A 14,039-nucleotide genomic window follows, 5' to 3' on the forward strand; every position below is an offset into this window, starting at 1 on the left:
TGATAATAATTTTAATATTATTATCAATATTTAACATCAATAGTACTTTTTCTTGTAATGTGACATATAAAGTACTTTTTTATAATTAAAATATAGTGGATTCTTACCAAATCAAATGAAATAAACGATAAAGAAGTCAAAAATAATATATAATTAAAAAGAAGGAAATTAAATTAAAATAATAAATTAAACCCGGATCAAGTCATTTATATAATGATTAAGAGTGCATTTGATTACTATAAAAAGGGACCCCGTAACCATCATTCTCAATCATTTCAAAGCCCTTATCTCCATTTCTCTCCACAATCTCACAGCACACCACCCCGTTTACACCTTCCTTGCGTTCTCGATATATTTAACCCCCTGATAGATATATCCTAAGTTTCCCAATTAAACATCTTACATACTCACATTTCACTTATAATACTAAGTTGTTGTTAGAACAATGCCTGTCACGGGGCTTTCCTCCCACCCAAACAAGAACTCATTCCACTGGAGGAATAATTCCGGGGAGCTCGATGTTTTTGAGGCGGCCCGATATTTCTCCGGGGCCAATGAAAATCCAGGCTACAACGATTTCATCGACAGGCCTCAAGGACAAAGAGCAGCAGCCAGGATGAGCCTGGATTTGCCAATAATGATGAACCCAGTCAATCCAGACAATCTCCCGACAGATCAGAAACAACCGAAAGAGAACAAGAAATACAAGCAGCCCAGCTCTCCAGGCGGCAGACTCGCCAGTTTCTTGAATTCTCTTTTCAACCAAACAACTTCAAGAAAGAAGAAGAAACCGAAATCAGGCCAGAAGGATCTTGATCAGGAAGAAAGGCCTGGTGGTGGGAGGAAACGGAGAAGCAGCATCAGCCATTTCAGAATCACAACAACTTCTGCAGCTAACGACTCAAACTCCTCATCAGGTTTTAATTCTGCAAACACACCGACGAAATCGTACAAGGAGTTGAGAAACTTCTCTGATCACCAGAGGGCGAAATTTTCCGTGCCTCAAAATCTTGGAACCGCTGGAAAAACAAGCACGGATTGCGGGCTAATGGATGAGAAATTCAGGTTCAGCAATGGGAATATTTCCAGGAACGGATTATCATCAAATAGGATTTCCAGCGCCAGAAATTGGGCGGACAATGAAGAAATTAGGGAGTTGAGGAAATTCAGTGATGTTGATGATGGCGCAGACAGTGATTCAAGTTCAGACCTGTTTGATTTACCAAACCATGACTTAGATTACTACTCAAACGGCCTGCCTGTCTACGGGACAACCCACATTGACAGAATCAGGATTGGTGCACCAGTTTCTTAATTATTTAATATCAAATACTGATATGAATTCATTATTCCATGCTTGGGATTGTGGGGAGAATTATTGAGTTTTGTGACAAGATCAGCCCAGAGATTCTGCTTTTTTTTCTTTTAAAGATCTTCACAACATTATGTGCAGTTTACATGAATGTTTCCATGTCTTTCAACTTTTTATTCTTTTTCTTCTTTTGCTTTTGTGGGTAGTCCAAGAATTTGAGCAAAAAGCACCACTAAAGCAGTTTGATGTAGTTGTGCATGATTAGAAATCATCCAGTTTTTATTAATGGAGTGAAGAAGAAACCATCATCACAGTCAGTGACTGTGATTTCACCTCTATCATCATTATCTTATCTTATCTCTCATTTTGCGTATAAGCAATGTATAGATTAAGTTCATCAGAGTTGTGATGGGATTCTATGTATTAGTATCCATATAATCGAGAATCAAACCACTAGTCCAAATGCCCGTTAAGGGCAAAGTATTGAGCATTTTTTAGACTTGCTGAAAACATAGTAAGAGATATACATCTTAAATTGTACGATCTACCTCTTAAATTATGTTGCCTCGCAATCTATTACAATATGAGAAGGTCTGCATGTCATATTTTAAAGTCTGCGATTATTTTGGTATTACATAGACATGAATTAAGAATTGGTATGACAAAATATCTTATAAGTTTTTATCAAAAAAATTCAATTGCATGTCTTTACTTATCTTTAGGATGAAGAATTATTTGTAATTGAATTTCAAAATACACTTACTGGATTTGAATGAATTTCTTACGTCTGAGGAACTTGTGAACCCAAGATATGCCAATTCATTAATATCACGATCGATACACTGATTAAGAGCAAGGGCACAAGTCCCTATTACATATTCAAGACAGTTGGTCATTACTAAGTTTGAACGATCCAGACAACGTTTTGTGTCCATTGCTATTATACATAATAAAAAAGAAATTAATATGAATTTTTATAATTTAATAATAGGGTAAATTATAGTAATCTTCTCTAATATTTAACATAATTACAAGTGTCCCTCCTTATTTAGAAAATTACAAATACCACTTCTTATAAAATATAATTATGTATCCCCTAAATGGTGGTGAGGTGGAAATTTCTACTTTATCCTTGCTGATTTTTAAAAAATGAGTAAAGTAAATAATTTATAGAGCATATAATTAGTTCATAAAAATATTTTAAAAAATTTTAAAATTATAAATCATAATTCAAAAATTTTTTTTTTGATTAGTTCACCATAAAAATTAAATAAAAATCTAACGAACAGAGGCTAACAAAATAGATTCATTATTAAAGAGATATTGAAATTAAGATGTAATTATAATTATAACAAATTTTATGAAAAAAAAAAAAGTGTAATTTAGCTTACCGAGAAGTAGCAAATTTAATAGTTAGAGGGTGAGGAGGCATATATAGATAATTCATTTCCAAGAAGGTTTGATTTGTGTGAAGTCTTGTCCTTGACAAACCAAGCATTGTGCATGCATCTGTCTGGGTCTCATTCTCATTCTCATGGGGACTTGAGACTTGATTTTGCAACCACAACAAGAATACATAATTTAATTACTCTATAACATGGTCCAGGATTGGACACTAACGACTATCATGTGCTTCTGTCCTATCCCTCCAACTTTACCAAATTTAATGTGTAAAGTATTCTCATGCCTCACTGCACCAAAATGGGTAAATAGCTACCACTAAGTCAAAAAGTTTAAGTTTATTTACATTATTTAGTATAAACAAACTTATTTTTTTAATAAGTTTAGCAATTAAAAATATAGTTTTTTTTCAATTTTTTTTAAATATTAGTAAATTCGATAAATTGTGATTAAATGGGGTACTTATTTGTTAGACGGAATCAAACATCAAGAATAGTATATGTAATTTTCAAACTATAGAGGGTTTACGCGTAATTACACCAAAACTAAGGATAGAAGAGTGTAATTATCTCAGTGATCTTGTAGTATATTGAGCAGTTGGATAAATAATATATATTTCAATTTTTAAAAAATAAAGAATATATAACAATTATTTAAATATTCATACATGAAATATCAAGTATAGTTTGAAAAATAAAGAATAAATAACAATTATTTAAATACTGAATACATAAAATATCGAGTATAGCTTGAATTTGACCTATTTTTTTACACACTCAAATTTTGGTGATGGCTCTGGGACTCTGATTTCTTTTGCCCCCCTTCTCCTTTTACGTGAAGTGGTTAGTTATTTTATTATATCAAAAATATTAATCATGGGCACTTTAATTAATTATTTATTTATTTATTAAATATCAATATTCTTAGTGGTTAGTTATTTTATTATATCACCACCCTGTTGCGTAATAGTATTCAAATGGATGACACGGAATTTCCCATAAATGATATTAAATTTATCATTAAAAACAAAAATAAAATGTATTTCCAAATTTTGAAATATTGATTTGGTATTGGGCTTGAATTAGTCCATGAAGAGAGTAGCAACAGTCCAGATTATCCTTGAACGGGCTGGGCCGTCCAGGTAGTCTGTGTTTAATGGGTTGGATCTTGGCCCACTCCAAAAATGTGATTATTTGTCTGCTCACTACATCATATAAAATGATTATTAGCCCATACATAGGAACCATTTTTAACATAAATGAATTATTGATTTTAAGAATAAATTACATGACATTCCTTAAAATTAAATTTAATTATACAAAAATCCTCTGTTATTTATAAAATCATAAATGCACCCTCTATTCAGTATCAAATTTTTATACGAAAAATGTATGTATAATTTTTCAAAAAATATGAATTAATTGTATCATTAAGCTTAAACTCAAGGACTAAGGATGCGATTTATTATAATTTTAATTATTATTTGTTCACCGTTTTCCCCGAGTACAAGTTTCACATCATACTCTCTCTCTCTCTGTTCCACACACAGTGAGACACGCACAAGATACACACACATCACCAAATCAAAAGCTATAAAAGACCTGGACTTTGTCCTTTGTTTTTTGGCAAGTGGGGTAGTGGGAAATGATGCTATTGCTGACTCTCATCACTCAGTGTATCACCTTCTCAATCTCACCACTTCATTTCTCATTATAATAGTATTTCTACTATCATTCAGCACACCGTCACATAATTACATAGCATTGCACCCCCACTTTCTTTCTCCATATCTTTCCGAGGTAGGCATTTAACGGCTCTTCTTGTTCTTCAATCTTGGTTCAAGATGAAATCTTTGGCATTATACGAGTGATTTGTTCGTTTCTTGATCATTTTTCTCAAGTGGGCATTCTTGTAGTTGCTTGTATTCCTCAGTTTCTTTGATATTGACCATTCTCTTTGTGTTGGAAGAGAAGAACCTTGTTTTTTCTCTATTGGGTGCAGGACACTGCAGCAGGCAGCTCTGGTTGCTTAGATTTTCTGTGATTTCTTCTTGATTTTCTTGTTGATTATCTTTTATCTTTTTAAGTTTTGGAACTTGTATCATACTTGATGCGTTGGGTTGAAATTTTCCTATGGTGACTAGTTAAAAACTTGTTTCTGATTGAGATACTTTCTTGGGTGTTATTTGTTATCAACAGGAGCATTATTAGGCTTTTTCTGTTGTTTGTAGCTAATGCTTTTGTTCAGGAGTTGTTTAGGATAAGGAGAAATTGTTTGGTAAAACTGGTTTCTCTTTTTTTGAGATAAGGTTCAGCCCACAGGAATTGAAGTTATATTGGTTCTTGTTAATTTTGCTGCTGGTCTATAACAGAGCTGGCTAGTCAAAGCAAGTTCAATTTAGTGGTAGAATGGAGTCTTTAAGTTACCCTTTTGAGGGGAGAGGCCTTCCCTTCACAAATGATGTAGAATTGCATATAGATGGAAGTAGAAACCTATTAAAGGGATGGGATGCTGAAACGGGTTCGGTTCCTATCAGGGATGTGTTTGAGATTGAGGGCATGGGATTTATAGAGCCTGATGTAGTCAGTCCTCAATGCATGGAAAATTCAGTAGACAATGCTAATGGCGTTTCTGGCAAATCTGTACCATCTACTTCTACCATCACACTAGAATTTGGCAAAAGATTCACCAATTCGGTAGTTAAAACGAACGATGAGAAATTGGTAGAGTCTGGTTCGATGATTGAGAACTTGGCGTGTCCAAGAGAATCAAAGGGCATTCAGTTTTCTGTAGAAAACTCAATCTCACCTTCTCAAGGGCCATCAGTTTCAGCAAAAAGAGCACGGATTGCAAATTTGCAGTCTCAGATTCCTGTTTGCATTGTTTATGGTTGCAACAAGGATTTGAGTTCCTCAAAGGAGTACCATAGGAGGCACAAAGTGTGTGATGTTCACTCAAAAACTGCTAGAGTTATTGTTAATGGCATCCAGCAAAGGTTTTGCCAGCAATGCAGCAGGTAAAGCTTCTTCCTTCTCATCCTTATCTTACATTATGAGCAAGCTGCTGAAAATTTGGTAATGTGATTTCTTTTTTACCTGTATTGTTCAATGAATACTCTGCTGTTCTTGTCTTTGTCCATTTTACTAAGTTATGGCTCTTTACTGCTCTCCTCCTAAGAGAGCTGATACCCTGCTGCTGCTGCATAATTTTTGTTAAGCGGATAATGATATCAAATGAGTTCCTCCTGAAATTTTCCCCATAGCATTTTAAATAACTACTTGAATTGCAGATTCCACGTACTCACAGAGTTTGATGATGGCAAGCGCAGTTGTCGTAAACGCCTCGCTGGCCACAATGAGCGTCGACGAAAGCCTCAATTTGACACTCACTTTGGTAAGCTGCTGATATACTTGAGCAATATTCTAAATTCTTGCATCCTTAAAGAATGAATATTTCTTCTCTTGCATTACTATTCTCTGGTTTGTGTACAATTAAGTTGATTACAAGAACATAACTGCACTGGAAGTTAAAGATAGTACATTGTAAATGGTTCAGCATCTTATTGTTGGAGAATCTCATGTACAACTTAGAAGTCAGATTGCATGCTTGAACAGATATAGCATAAAGACAGCATCCAAACATGATCTCGTGCTCAAACACCATTTTATGGCACCAAAGCACAAGTTAAATATATATAGACTTCATTTCTTTACTAATATACCGGGAGTTTATAGATATCTTATCTACTTACAATCATGTTACTTATCTGTGCTTGGGACTATGTAAAGTGCGGAAAGAAGGTACAAGTTCACATAGCTTTCTAAAAATATACGAGATCTGTCATTCAAAGTCAGTGTATGATGGCCTCCATGATCCACGGCCTCAAAAACACTACTTTAACTAGTTGAAATCTCAAACTGCTGAATTCACTCATTCAAAGTCATGATCAAAGTCTAATGTTTTGCAGGTTCCACATTTTTTGGGACAGATTTATCAAGAACCTCCTTGTTATTCTCAAAAATTATTCCTAATGGTTTCTCCGGTGATCAATGTAACAACCCCACACACCCGAGCAGGCACGTCAAATTGGAAGAGGAGCCAAGTCAAACATCTCAGTCAGCAGTACCCCTGAACGTCAATCAAGTACTTCCAAAACCTCTCCTCCGTCTGCATGAAAACGGAAAGCAATATCCTCCCGAAAATCTTCTCAGTTCACCACTATCAGTTCTGGAGTTACCTGCTGGGACAAATTCCAGCAGTGCTCTCTCTCTTCTGTCAGCTCAATCACCAAACTTATTGAGCAACTCAGGCAGCATATCATCTGACCATCCTCTCATCCTCGAAGAATACCACCAAACCAACCTCGGTCTTTATCAGAATCCCACTAAACCTGCAGGGAAAACTCAGCCAAAAAACTTCAACCCAATTGTTTTTAGTTCATCATCGGATGACGTCGACCAGGGAGTCAGCTTTGGAACTCGTTCACGAGAATCAGGTCTAAATCATTATCATTATCCATCTCCGTCTCCTGAAGGTGCCAACACTGTCGACTTGCTTCAGTTGTCTTTCCACCTACAAAGAGTAGAACAACAGAAATACTCGGGCCAAGTCAAGCTGGAAAACGGCAGCTTCCGCAGTCCCACTTGATGAGGATGGAAGTTGCAAGATCCGTGAAATGCTTATCTGGAACTAATGATAGGAACACTGCATTACGTTTATTCCTGATCTAATCATAGAGATTAATGTACTGATTGAATTGGAAGTTATTATGAATCATTCCATGAATCTTGATGATGAGTTATTGATATGCATGTGTTTGCACGTGTGTGGCCACACAATCATGTCTTTTTTCATTAAGATTAATTGGCAGGCGTGCAACTACCTAATCACATTATATGCTGTCTTTTTTAAGACTAATCTTCCTAGGAATCAAGTTAAGATTCGGGGCACATGGTTTGACTCCTTGCTAATTTTCTTTAAACATCTTTCTAAGTACGTACTTTGATCATTTTGGGACCACAAGTTTATATATATCTCAGGTGTTATATCTTGTTTAAAAGATTTTACAATTTTTATATCTAAAAATTAATTCTTCAAATAATTGATATCATAACATTTGTAAGATGTTAAATGATACATCGATCACATGGAAGAAGTTGAATATATGAACGTCCAACAACCAAAGGAGACAATCCTATTCAATGTACCATTTGGCTCCATTTTTTTTATACTAATCATGCAAAATTAATATTAACTAATTCTACTTTCCAACAATTTAAATTTTTAAATGGGTCGACCGTTGTTTAACATGATATTAGATTCAGGCCAAATAAGAGTTGTGGGTTCGAATTTTATTGTCATCTATTTATAAAATAAGATCTCATATGCTGAATAATACGTGTTAAAATACTAATATTAAATAATTCGATAAAGTACCATCAAACAAATAAACAAAGCATATTATATATTCGACCCTTTTCAAAGGGAAAAACAAAAGCGATTTCAATTGTTTTCTTGATTCTTCAATTAATCCTATATATTCAACCATCAACAGCTATAACAACCATCACATATTAATTATTAACATCAAATCATAATATATAACACATTGGCAACTACAATTATTGAAATGCGTACATACACAAATAACTATTATTAAAATAAACAAACCTACAACGTACCTCATCATAATCATTAGGTTTCATCAGCCAAGTGATAGGCAAAATCATAGAAGCTGCTTCAACCAAATTAAGGACACATAAACCATAATATATCCATTAACATATGTCCGATGCCACATAGTTTATAAATTAATTATACCATGTTTAGCAAGCATAGTTTTCATCGAACAAATTAAAGCCTGATCAGAACTAAAACTAAATAAGCAAACTACTAGACTAATTAATTTCCATGGCAAAAAGTGCCTCCAGATTTATAAGCTGCAGCAACGATTCTTGGTAACCCCTTGTCTCTTCTTTTGCTTCACCTTCCTTCATATTAATTAATCAGCCCTACGTACACAAAAACGGAGACGAAAAATTAACCATAAAGATCCCATTCGACAAAATTACCAGAAAAAAACATTTGTTTTCAACGAGCAGTTCAGATCTTCTATTACAAAATTGTGTTTCGACGAACAAATAGTAAGCGTTGTAATTTCTTACATTGTTGCTGCTGCTGGAAAGAGACCCTTCTGAGGAGCTTGGAATGTACCTAGCCCACTGTCCAAGAATTCGAAAATAATCAGTTAACTAGCTATGGCTAGATTTTTGTGTAATTAAATAAACATACCGAAACTATATAGATATATACTTAATTATATTTCTAAGAAGAATTTTTTCGATTTGAATAATTAAATTGAAAAGTACGTACTACGCATTCATAGCTCATGTTAAAATTATTAATAATTATAATAGAGAAAATCTAATAATAACACAGCAACTTTCAATTTTTTCTTCAATAATTTCTGTGGTATTAGTAGGGCTAATACGTATTTCCAGCAATCGCAATGGATTGTTTTTGCCTCCGTATGAAACACAAGATTGTTTAGATCCGATGAGGACTTACCTATATGTGTGTACAGATATAGGATTTAGGGTTAATTAATACGTATTTTATTAGGGTTTTCATGCATGAGGATCGGAATGAGCAAATTAATTTATAAGGGGAACTCACATTTTTTGCAGCTGCACTGAAAGCCTCTCGATGTGGGATCTCTGGATTTGCTGTCTTGATGCGCTGTATCTCCTCCCTGGACAGAATTAAACATCCAACGATTTATTTATTTATTTATTATTATTTAAATAATAATTAGTTCACAAGAACATATATATAATCCTACTTCATGAACCGATTGTAGGCAGATGGAAGCCTGTGCTTCTTCTCCGGAGCTGCAAAATAGTCCAAGAACACAATGTTAATTCAAATCAGAGAACACGAGACGAAAATTGTTGAAAAAATTATGTAATTAGTACCATATATATACATACATATAACCACCAAAAAAACAAATACTGAGTACATAAATGTACTAATATATATATATATATATATATATATATATATATATATATATATATATATATATATATATATATATATATATATATATATATATATATATATATATATATATATATATATATATATATCATACGTTTGACCACAAATGGAGCTTTCGGGGACAAGGGCTCAGTCGATGTTGATGAAGATGAAGATGAACACTGCCCCTTCTTAAATTCACTGCAGAAATTAGTCTGCTGCAGAAACATTATAAATATATCAGTATAAATTATTATTATTATTATTATATATATATATGTGTGCTTACATATTAATTAATTTTTCATCCTCTCACAAATTCAAGATTCATACAGATGTACTTGCTATCTACTCTATATGTACGTAATTTTTAAAAAAAAATGAAGAAGAATCCTAAAATGTAAGTATATATATATATATATAGATACCTGGTGAAGAGTTGTTTGGTGATCATAGAATTGAGGTTGAATAGGAGGCTTGGCGCTGAGAAACGAGAGGTTGCTGCAATGCCCACATTTCACAGTCACTGTCTCCAGCTCTCTCTCTCTCTCTCTATATATATATATATATATATATATATACTTGTAGCAACTTAATTCTTCATAGCTAGCTAGATTGCTGGTTTCTTACAACCTAGGAATAATATATATACCGCAAGAACAGTGCTGCAGAAGTTGCAGCGGACATAGCAAAGATGTTCAGATGATTGAGCCAAATCCATGATTTTTGTTAATCTATATGTGAAGATGAATGATATATATATAGATAGGTGTGATGAAGTGATGAGTAGTTGTGTGTAGGGAGAAGATCATATGTATGTAGGCAGCAACGCCATATTTATAGAGGTATTTATATGTGTGGTAAAAGTGAAGTTTAGGGTTTGTTTGTAACACAGCTGGATATTATTATGGTGTTGAGAGTATTGCGTCAAAACAGAACGTCTAGGATTACTACATTGCTCTTCTCATACCAACATTTCTTCACTACTAGACAAATCCCATTCCACATCTTCAATAAATAAATACATACATACATACATATATATATATATATCCACCTCCTAGCTAGCTACCTACTTTTTTTCTTTTTTCTGTTTTTTAAGAGAACTAATACGCATACATCGTACGTATATACTAATACTTAATCATTCGAACGAACGGGTATTAGTGGATATAATTATATATATCTTGTTGGTGTACCAATATATCATGTATAGGTACGTAATTAATTAATTAATGAACGAATTGTGATATCATGTCCCGGATGTCCTACAAGATGACTATATATAACTTCCATTGTTCTTGTCCAATATATTACATATAATGAAATAATCGGAATAGGAGAAGATGAAAAGATCATAGAGTTTGTTGAGACATTGCAGCATGTCTGTTGTGTGTCTCAAGATTTCAGCAAAGCTATGTATATATGCAGGTACGTACCTATCTAGCTAGCTAGGGTTTTACTTACTTTCTCTCATTCCTTCTGATTCCTTTTGTTTTCGGGGAAGTCTTATATACTTCATGATCATTACTATTGTCATGATATGCACAATGTGCCTTGAGTGAACTCTATATATACCCTCTAGCTACCATCCTTGTGTTGAGTTGCCAACATTGATTAACATTCACTAATTTATGGTCTTAATCATGGGAAGTTTTAATATGACGAAAAACTTGCAAAATATTTCTCGATTAGCTATCGTTGGAAGGCGTTGATATCAACATATATATATATATATATAGATCAATTCAAGTGTTATAAGTGATGATACACTATTTTTGTGTATTATAACATGCATGTTTCAATTTATATGTGATCAATAAACAATTAAAGAACACGACAAATAACAAATAAAATATGTCAAGTCACCACAAGTCACGCCAATAGATGCAGGCAGAACGATTAACAATAAGTGAAGAAAATATACATATTTATATGTTTTATTTATTTTAAGAAATTAAAGAAAATTAAAAATAATTGAAAAGTAAATGTATAATATTTTTTAAAATAGAAAAAAGAAACATATATAAGAAGACAAAAGGCAAGATACGATATGAGTGGGAAGTAGTCCTATGAAATGATTCGAGTAATCAAGTTTTGTTTCAGTTTGCATATATATAAGCAGAGCCCATTTTGATGAACACCAGGTCTTCATTGGACTACGCCTTTTCCTCTCTCATCTAAGTCACGCCCCTCCCCCCAATTATTGCACTATTTCTACCTAGCTACCTACCTACACCTTTTTCAATGTTAATCCAATAAATTCATATATATTTTCATAATTAATTCAAATATCAAACATATATATGAATTAATTAATCAACTTATTATCCACATTAAAAACATAGTATTTTGTCAATATTTTATCCCCCTTCGGACTAATTTCTTCTTAATTGTTTTTTTTTTTATTTGATTGATCTTGTGGTGTAATGATTAGATTATTTTATCCCCCTCGAGCTCGTTGGACGCAAGAGTTGTCTAAAATGAATATCCAAATGGATATATTTTAACTTTTTAATTAAAACTTATATGGTACTTATATTACTAGTTCCTAATTAATGTGGAACGGATATCCCAACAAAAATAGAGATTATTTTTCTAAATCCATGACATTATGAATATCTTAGCTAGGATTTTTGCACAAAACATAATTAGGGTATATTTGGATTTGAAAAAAATATTTGTAGAAAAACTTTCAAGTGATTCCATTTAAAAAGAATTTGAAATTCATTCAGAGTGTATTTGGATTTGAAAGAACGATTTGGATTTGGAGAAAGCATTTCAAATAACTTCATTTGGAAGAAATTTGAAATTCATCCATCTTTATCAAAACTTAGTTTAAAATAAAAATTGAAGGATTTGAAATCATTTAAATTTAAAATTATACAAATATATTCAGTCCAAATGCAACCCATTTTTATCAAAACAAAGTTCAAAGTTAGAATAAAAGTACTTAAAATCCTTCAAATTTAGAATTATCCAAGATTTTTTTATTAAATATTTAAATCCCATTATTTCAACTATTTCAATCCAAATACAAAGAATTTCTTTGAAGCACATCTAATTAAAAAACGTTTTCTCTGCCCAAAATGCATCTGGAATATATATATATTTAAGTTACCTAATATTCCCTGTTCAATTAAAGCAACCAACAGTAGCACCACTACATCAATCTTGTTTTTCTATTTTCAGCAAACCTCAAGTCCGTAATATCACTTCAAAACTTGCCAATAAAGTCTTGTCTTGATGGAAATATTGAGGCCATAAGTGTCCCTTTTGTTTTTATTCTTCAGTCTTTCTATTTTCATTATATATAATTAATTTCATCCTATTTTTACCACCCACATATCACTAAAACCATCATTTTATTTGTTTATAACATTTTCACCAACGTAAAAAAGATAAAATGGATAGTTTGGATCGATCTAGTTATATGTATTCTTTAAAATACTCAATTCAAAATATTAATTTCATATTCATGTATGTTTCCGTTCATGAATGAATTTAAACGCTTTTCAATTCCTACCAAAAAAATCCCATGAAAATAAAAATATCAAATTTAAAAATGAGAAAACCAAAGAAAAAATTAGCTCAACTATATCTGAATTAGATCTTTAATTAAAAGGTTTTGGATATATGACTCCAAATTATATAAATATCAAAATCAAAATTTCTATATATGAATTAAATTGCATTTTTGCTTCAAAGATTCCATGGAAAAAGGAAAAAGGAAGAGAAAGGTGAAGTTGACAGATGCCAAAATCAATTGTCACAATCACTTAAAAGTTGGAAGGGGCGGGGTTCAGGTGATGGGACTTTTCTTTGGGTTGCCAAACCTGGATTACAAGCCAATTTTCCACTTGCTTTCCCCAACTACCTTTGTTCGTGTTAACTGACTTTCCCTAGGTCTTTCTTCTTTTTCTGCTATCAATTTTCTCATAATTATAACTTTCCCTATTTTTTTTTTAGGATAAAATTATAATGATTTTCTTTAACTTTAAATAAATTATAAATATTCTCTTGATTGTAAATACTCTTTTAGATTACTGCCGTCTAATAAATATTTCCTACAATGGGTCGTTACGAGGCGGTGTTTGTTAGACAGTTATTAATCACGATAGGTTATTTATAATTTTGTAAACAACGAAAAATATTTATAATTATGATAAATTTTTTAAAAAAAAGTCTAATTTAATTTAGTTTATCTTTATTTTTACTTTAACCTTTAACACAAAGGTATAAAATACAAAATATTATTTTAGATATATATTCATCTTGTGATATA

The 14,039-nt window shown here is 32.4% G+C and overlaps 3 protein-coding genes across 3 annotated transcripts; 2 read left to right on the plus strand and 1 right to left on the minus strand.

The window, feature by feature from the left end:
- On the plus strand, positions 282-1,650 carry LOC105162320 (protein BIG GRAIN 1-like E). Its single transcript, XM_011080329.2, has one exon. It carries the CDS (start codon positions 446-448, stop codon positions 1,313-1,315), a length of 870 nt encoding a protein of 289 aa, XP_011078631.1. The 5' UTR covers positions 282-445; the 3' UTR covers positions 1,316-1,650.
- LOC105162326 (squamosa promoter-binding-like protein 6) lies at positions 4,341-7,618 on the plus strand. The gene is made up of 3 exons (XM_011080335.2): positions 4,341-5,729; positions 6,003-6,106; positions 6,681-7,618. The coding sequence occupies exons 1-3, from the start codon at positions 5,122-5,124 to the stop codon at positions 7,358-7,360; spliced, it is 1,392 nt and encodes a 463-aa protein (XP_011078637.1). The 5' UTR covers positions 4,341-5,121; the 3' UTR covers positions 7,361-7,618.
- Positions 8,457-10,745, minus strand: LOC105164506 (protein CRABS CLAW-like). The gene is made up of 7 exons (XM_020697194.1): positions 10,388-10,745; positions 10,183-10,298; positions 9,870-9,972; positions 9,555-9,603; positions 9,389-9,464; positions 8,878-8,934; positions 8,457-8,724 (listed from the first exon to the last, which is right to left on the minus strand). Exons 1-7 carry the CDS (start codon positions 10,473-10,475, stop codon positions 8,719-8,721), a joined length of 495 nt encoding a protein of 164 aa, XP_020552853.1. The 5' UTR covers positions 10,476-10,745; the 3' UTR covers positions 8,457-8,718.

The sequence above is a fragment of the Sesamum indicum genome, linkage group LG1 (assembly GCF_000512975.1).
Source record: "Sesamum indicum cultivar Zhongzhi No. 13 linkage group LG1, S_indicum_v1.0, whole genome shotgun sequence".
NCBI lineage: Eukaryota > Viridiplantae > Streptophyta > Magnoliopsida > Lamiales > Pedaliaceae > Sesamum > Sesamum indicum.

What these genes read in the sequence shown, in the direction of transcription:
- LOC105162320 (XM_011080329.2), top strand. Translation starts at nt 446, where the DNA reads ATGCCTGTCACGGGGCTTTCCTCCCACCCAAACAAGAACTCATTCCAC.
- LOC105162326 (XM_011080335.2), top strand. Translation starts at nt 5,122, where the DNA reads ATGGAGTCTTTAAGTTACCCTTTTGAGGGGAGAGGCCTTCCCTTCACA. An exon ending in TTTTGCCAGCAATGCAGCAG is followed by an intron (nt 5,730 to 6,002) that starts GTAAAGCTTCTT and finishes CTTGAATTGCAG; the next exon opens with ATTCCACGTACTCACAGAGT. An exon ending in TCAATTTGACACTCACTTTG is followed by an intron (nt 6,107 to 6,680) that starts GTAAGCTGCTGA and finishes AATGTTTTGCAG; the next exon opens with GTTCCACATTTTTTGGGACA.
- LOC105164506 (XM_020697194.1), bottom strand. Translation starts at nt 10,475, where the DNA reads ATGGATTTGGCTCAATCATCTGAACATCTTTGCTATGTCCGCTGCAAC. An exon ending in GGTATATATATTATTCCTAG is followed by an intron (nt 10,299 to 10,387) that starts GTTGTAAGAAAC and finishes ATAGAGAGAGAG; the next exon opens with AGAGAGAGCTGGAGACAGTG. An exon ending in TCAGTGCAGCTGCAAAAAAT is followed by an intron (nt 8,935 to 9,388) that starts GTGAGTTCCCCT and finishes ATTCTTGGACAG; the next exon opens with TGGGCTAGGTACATTCCAAG.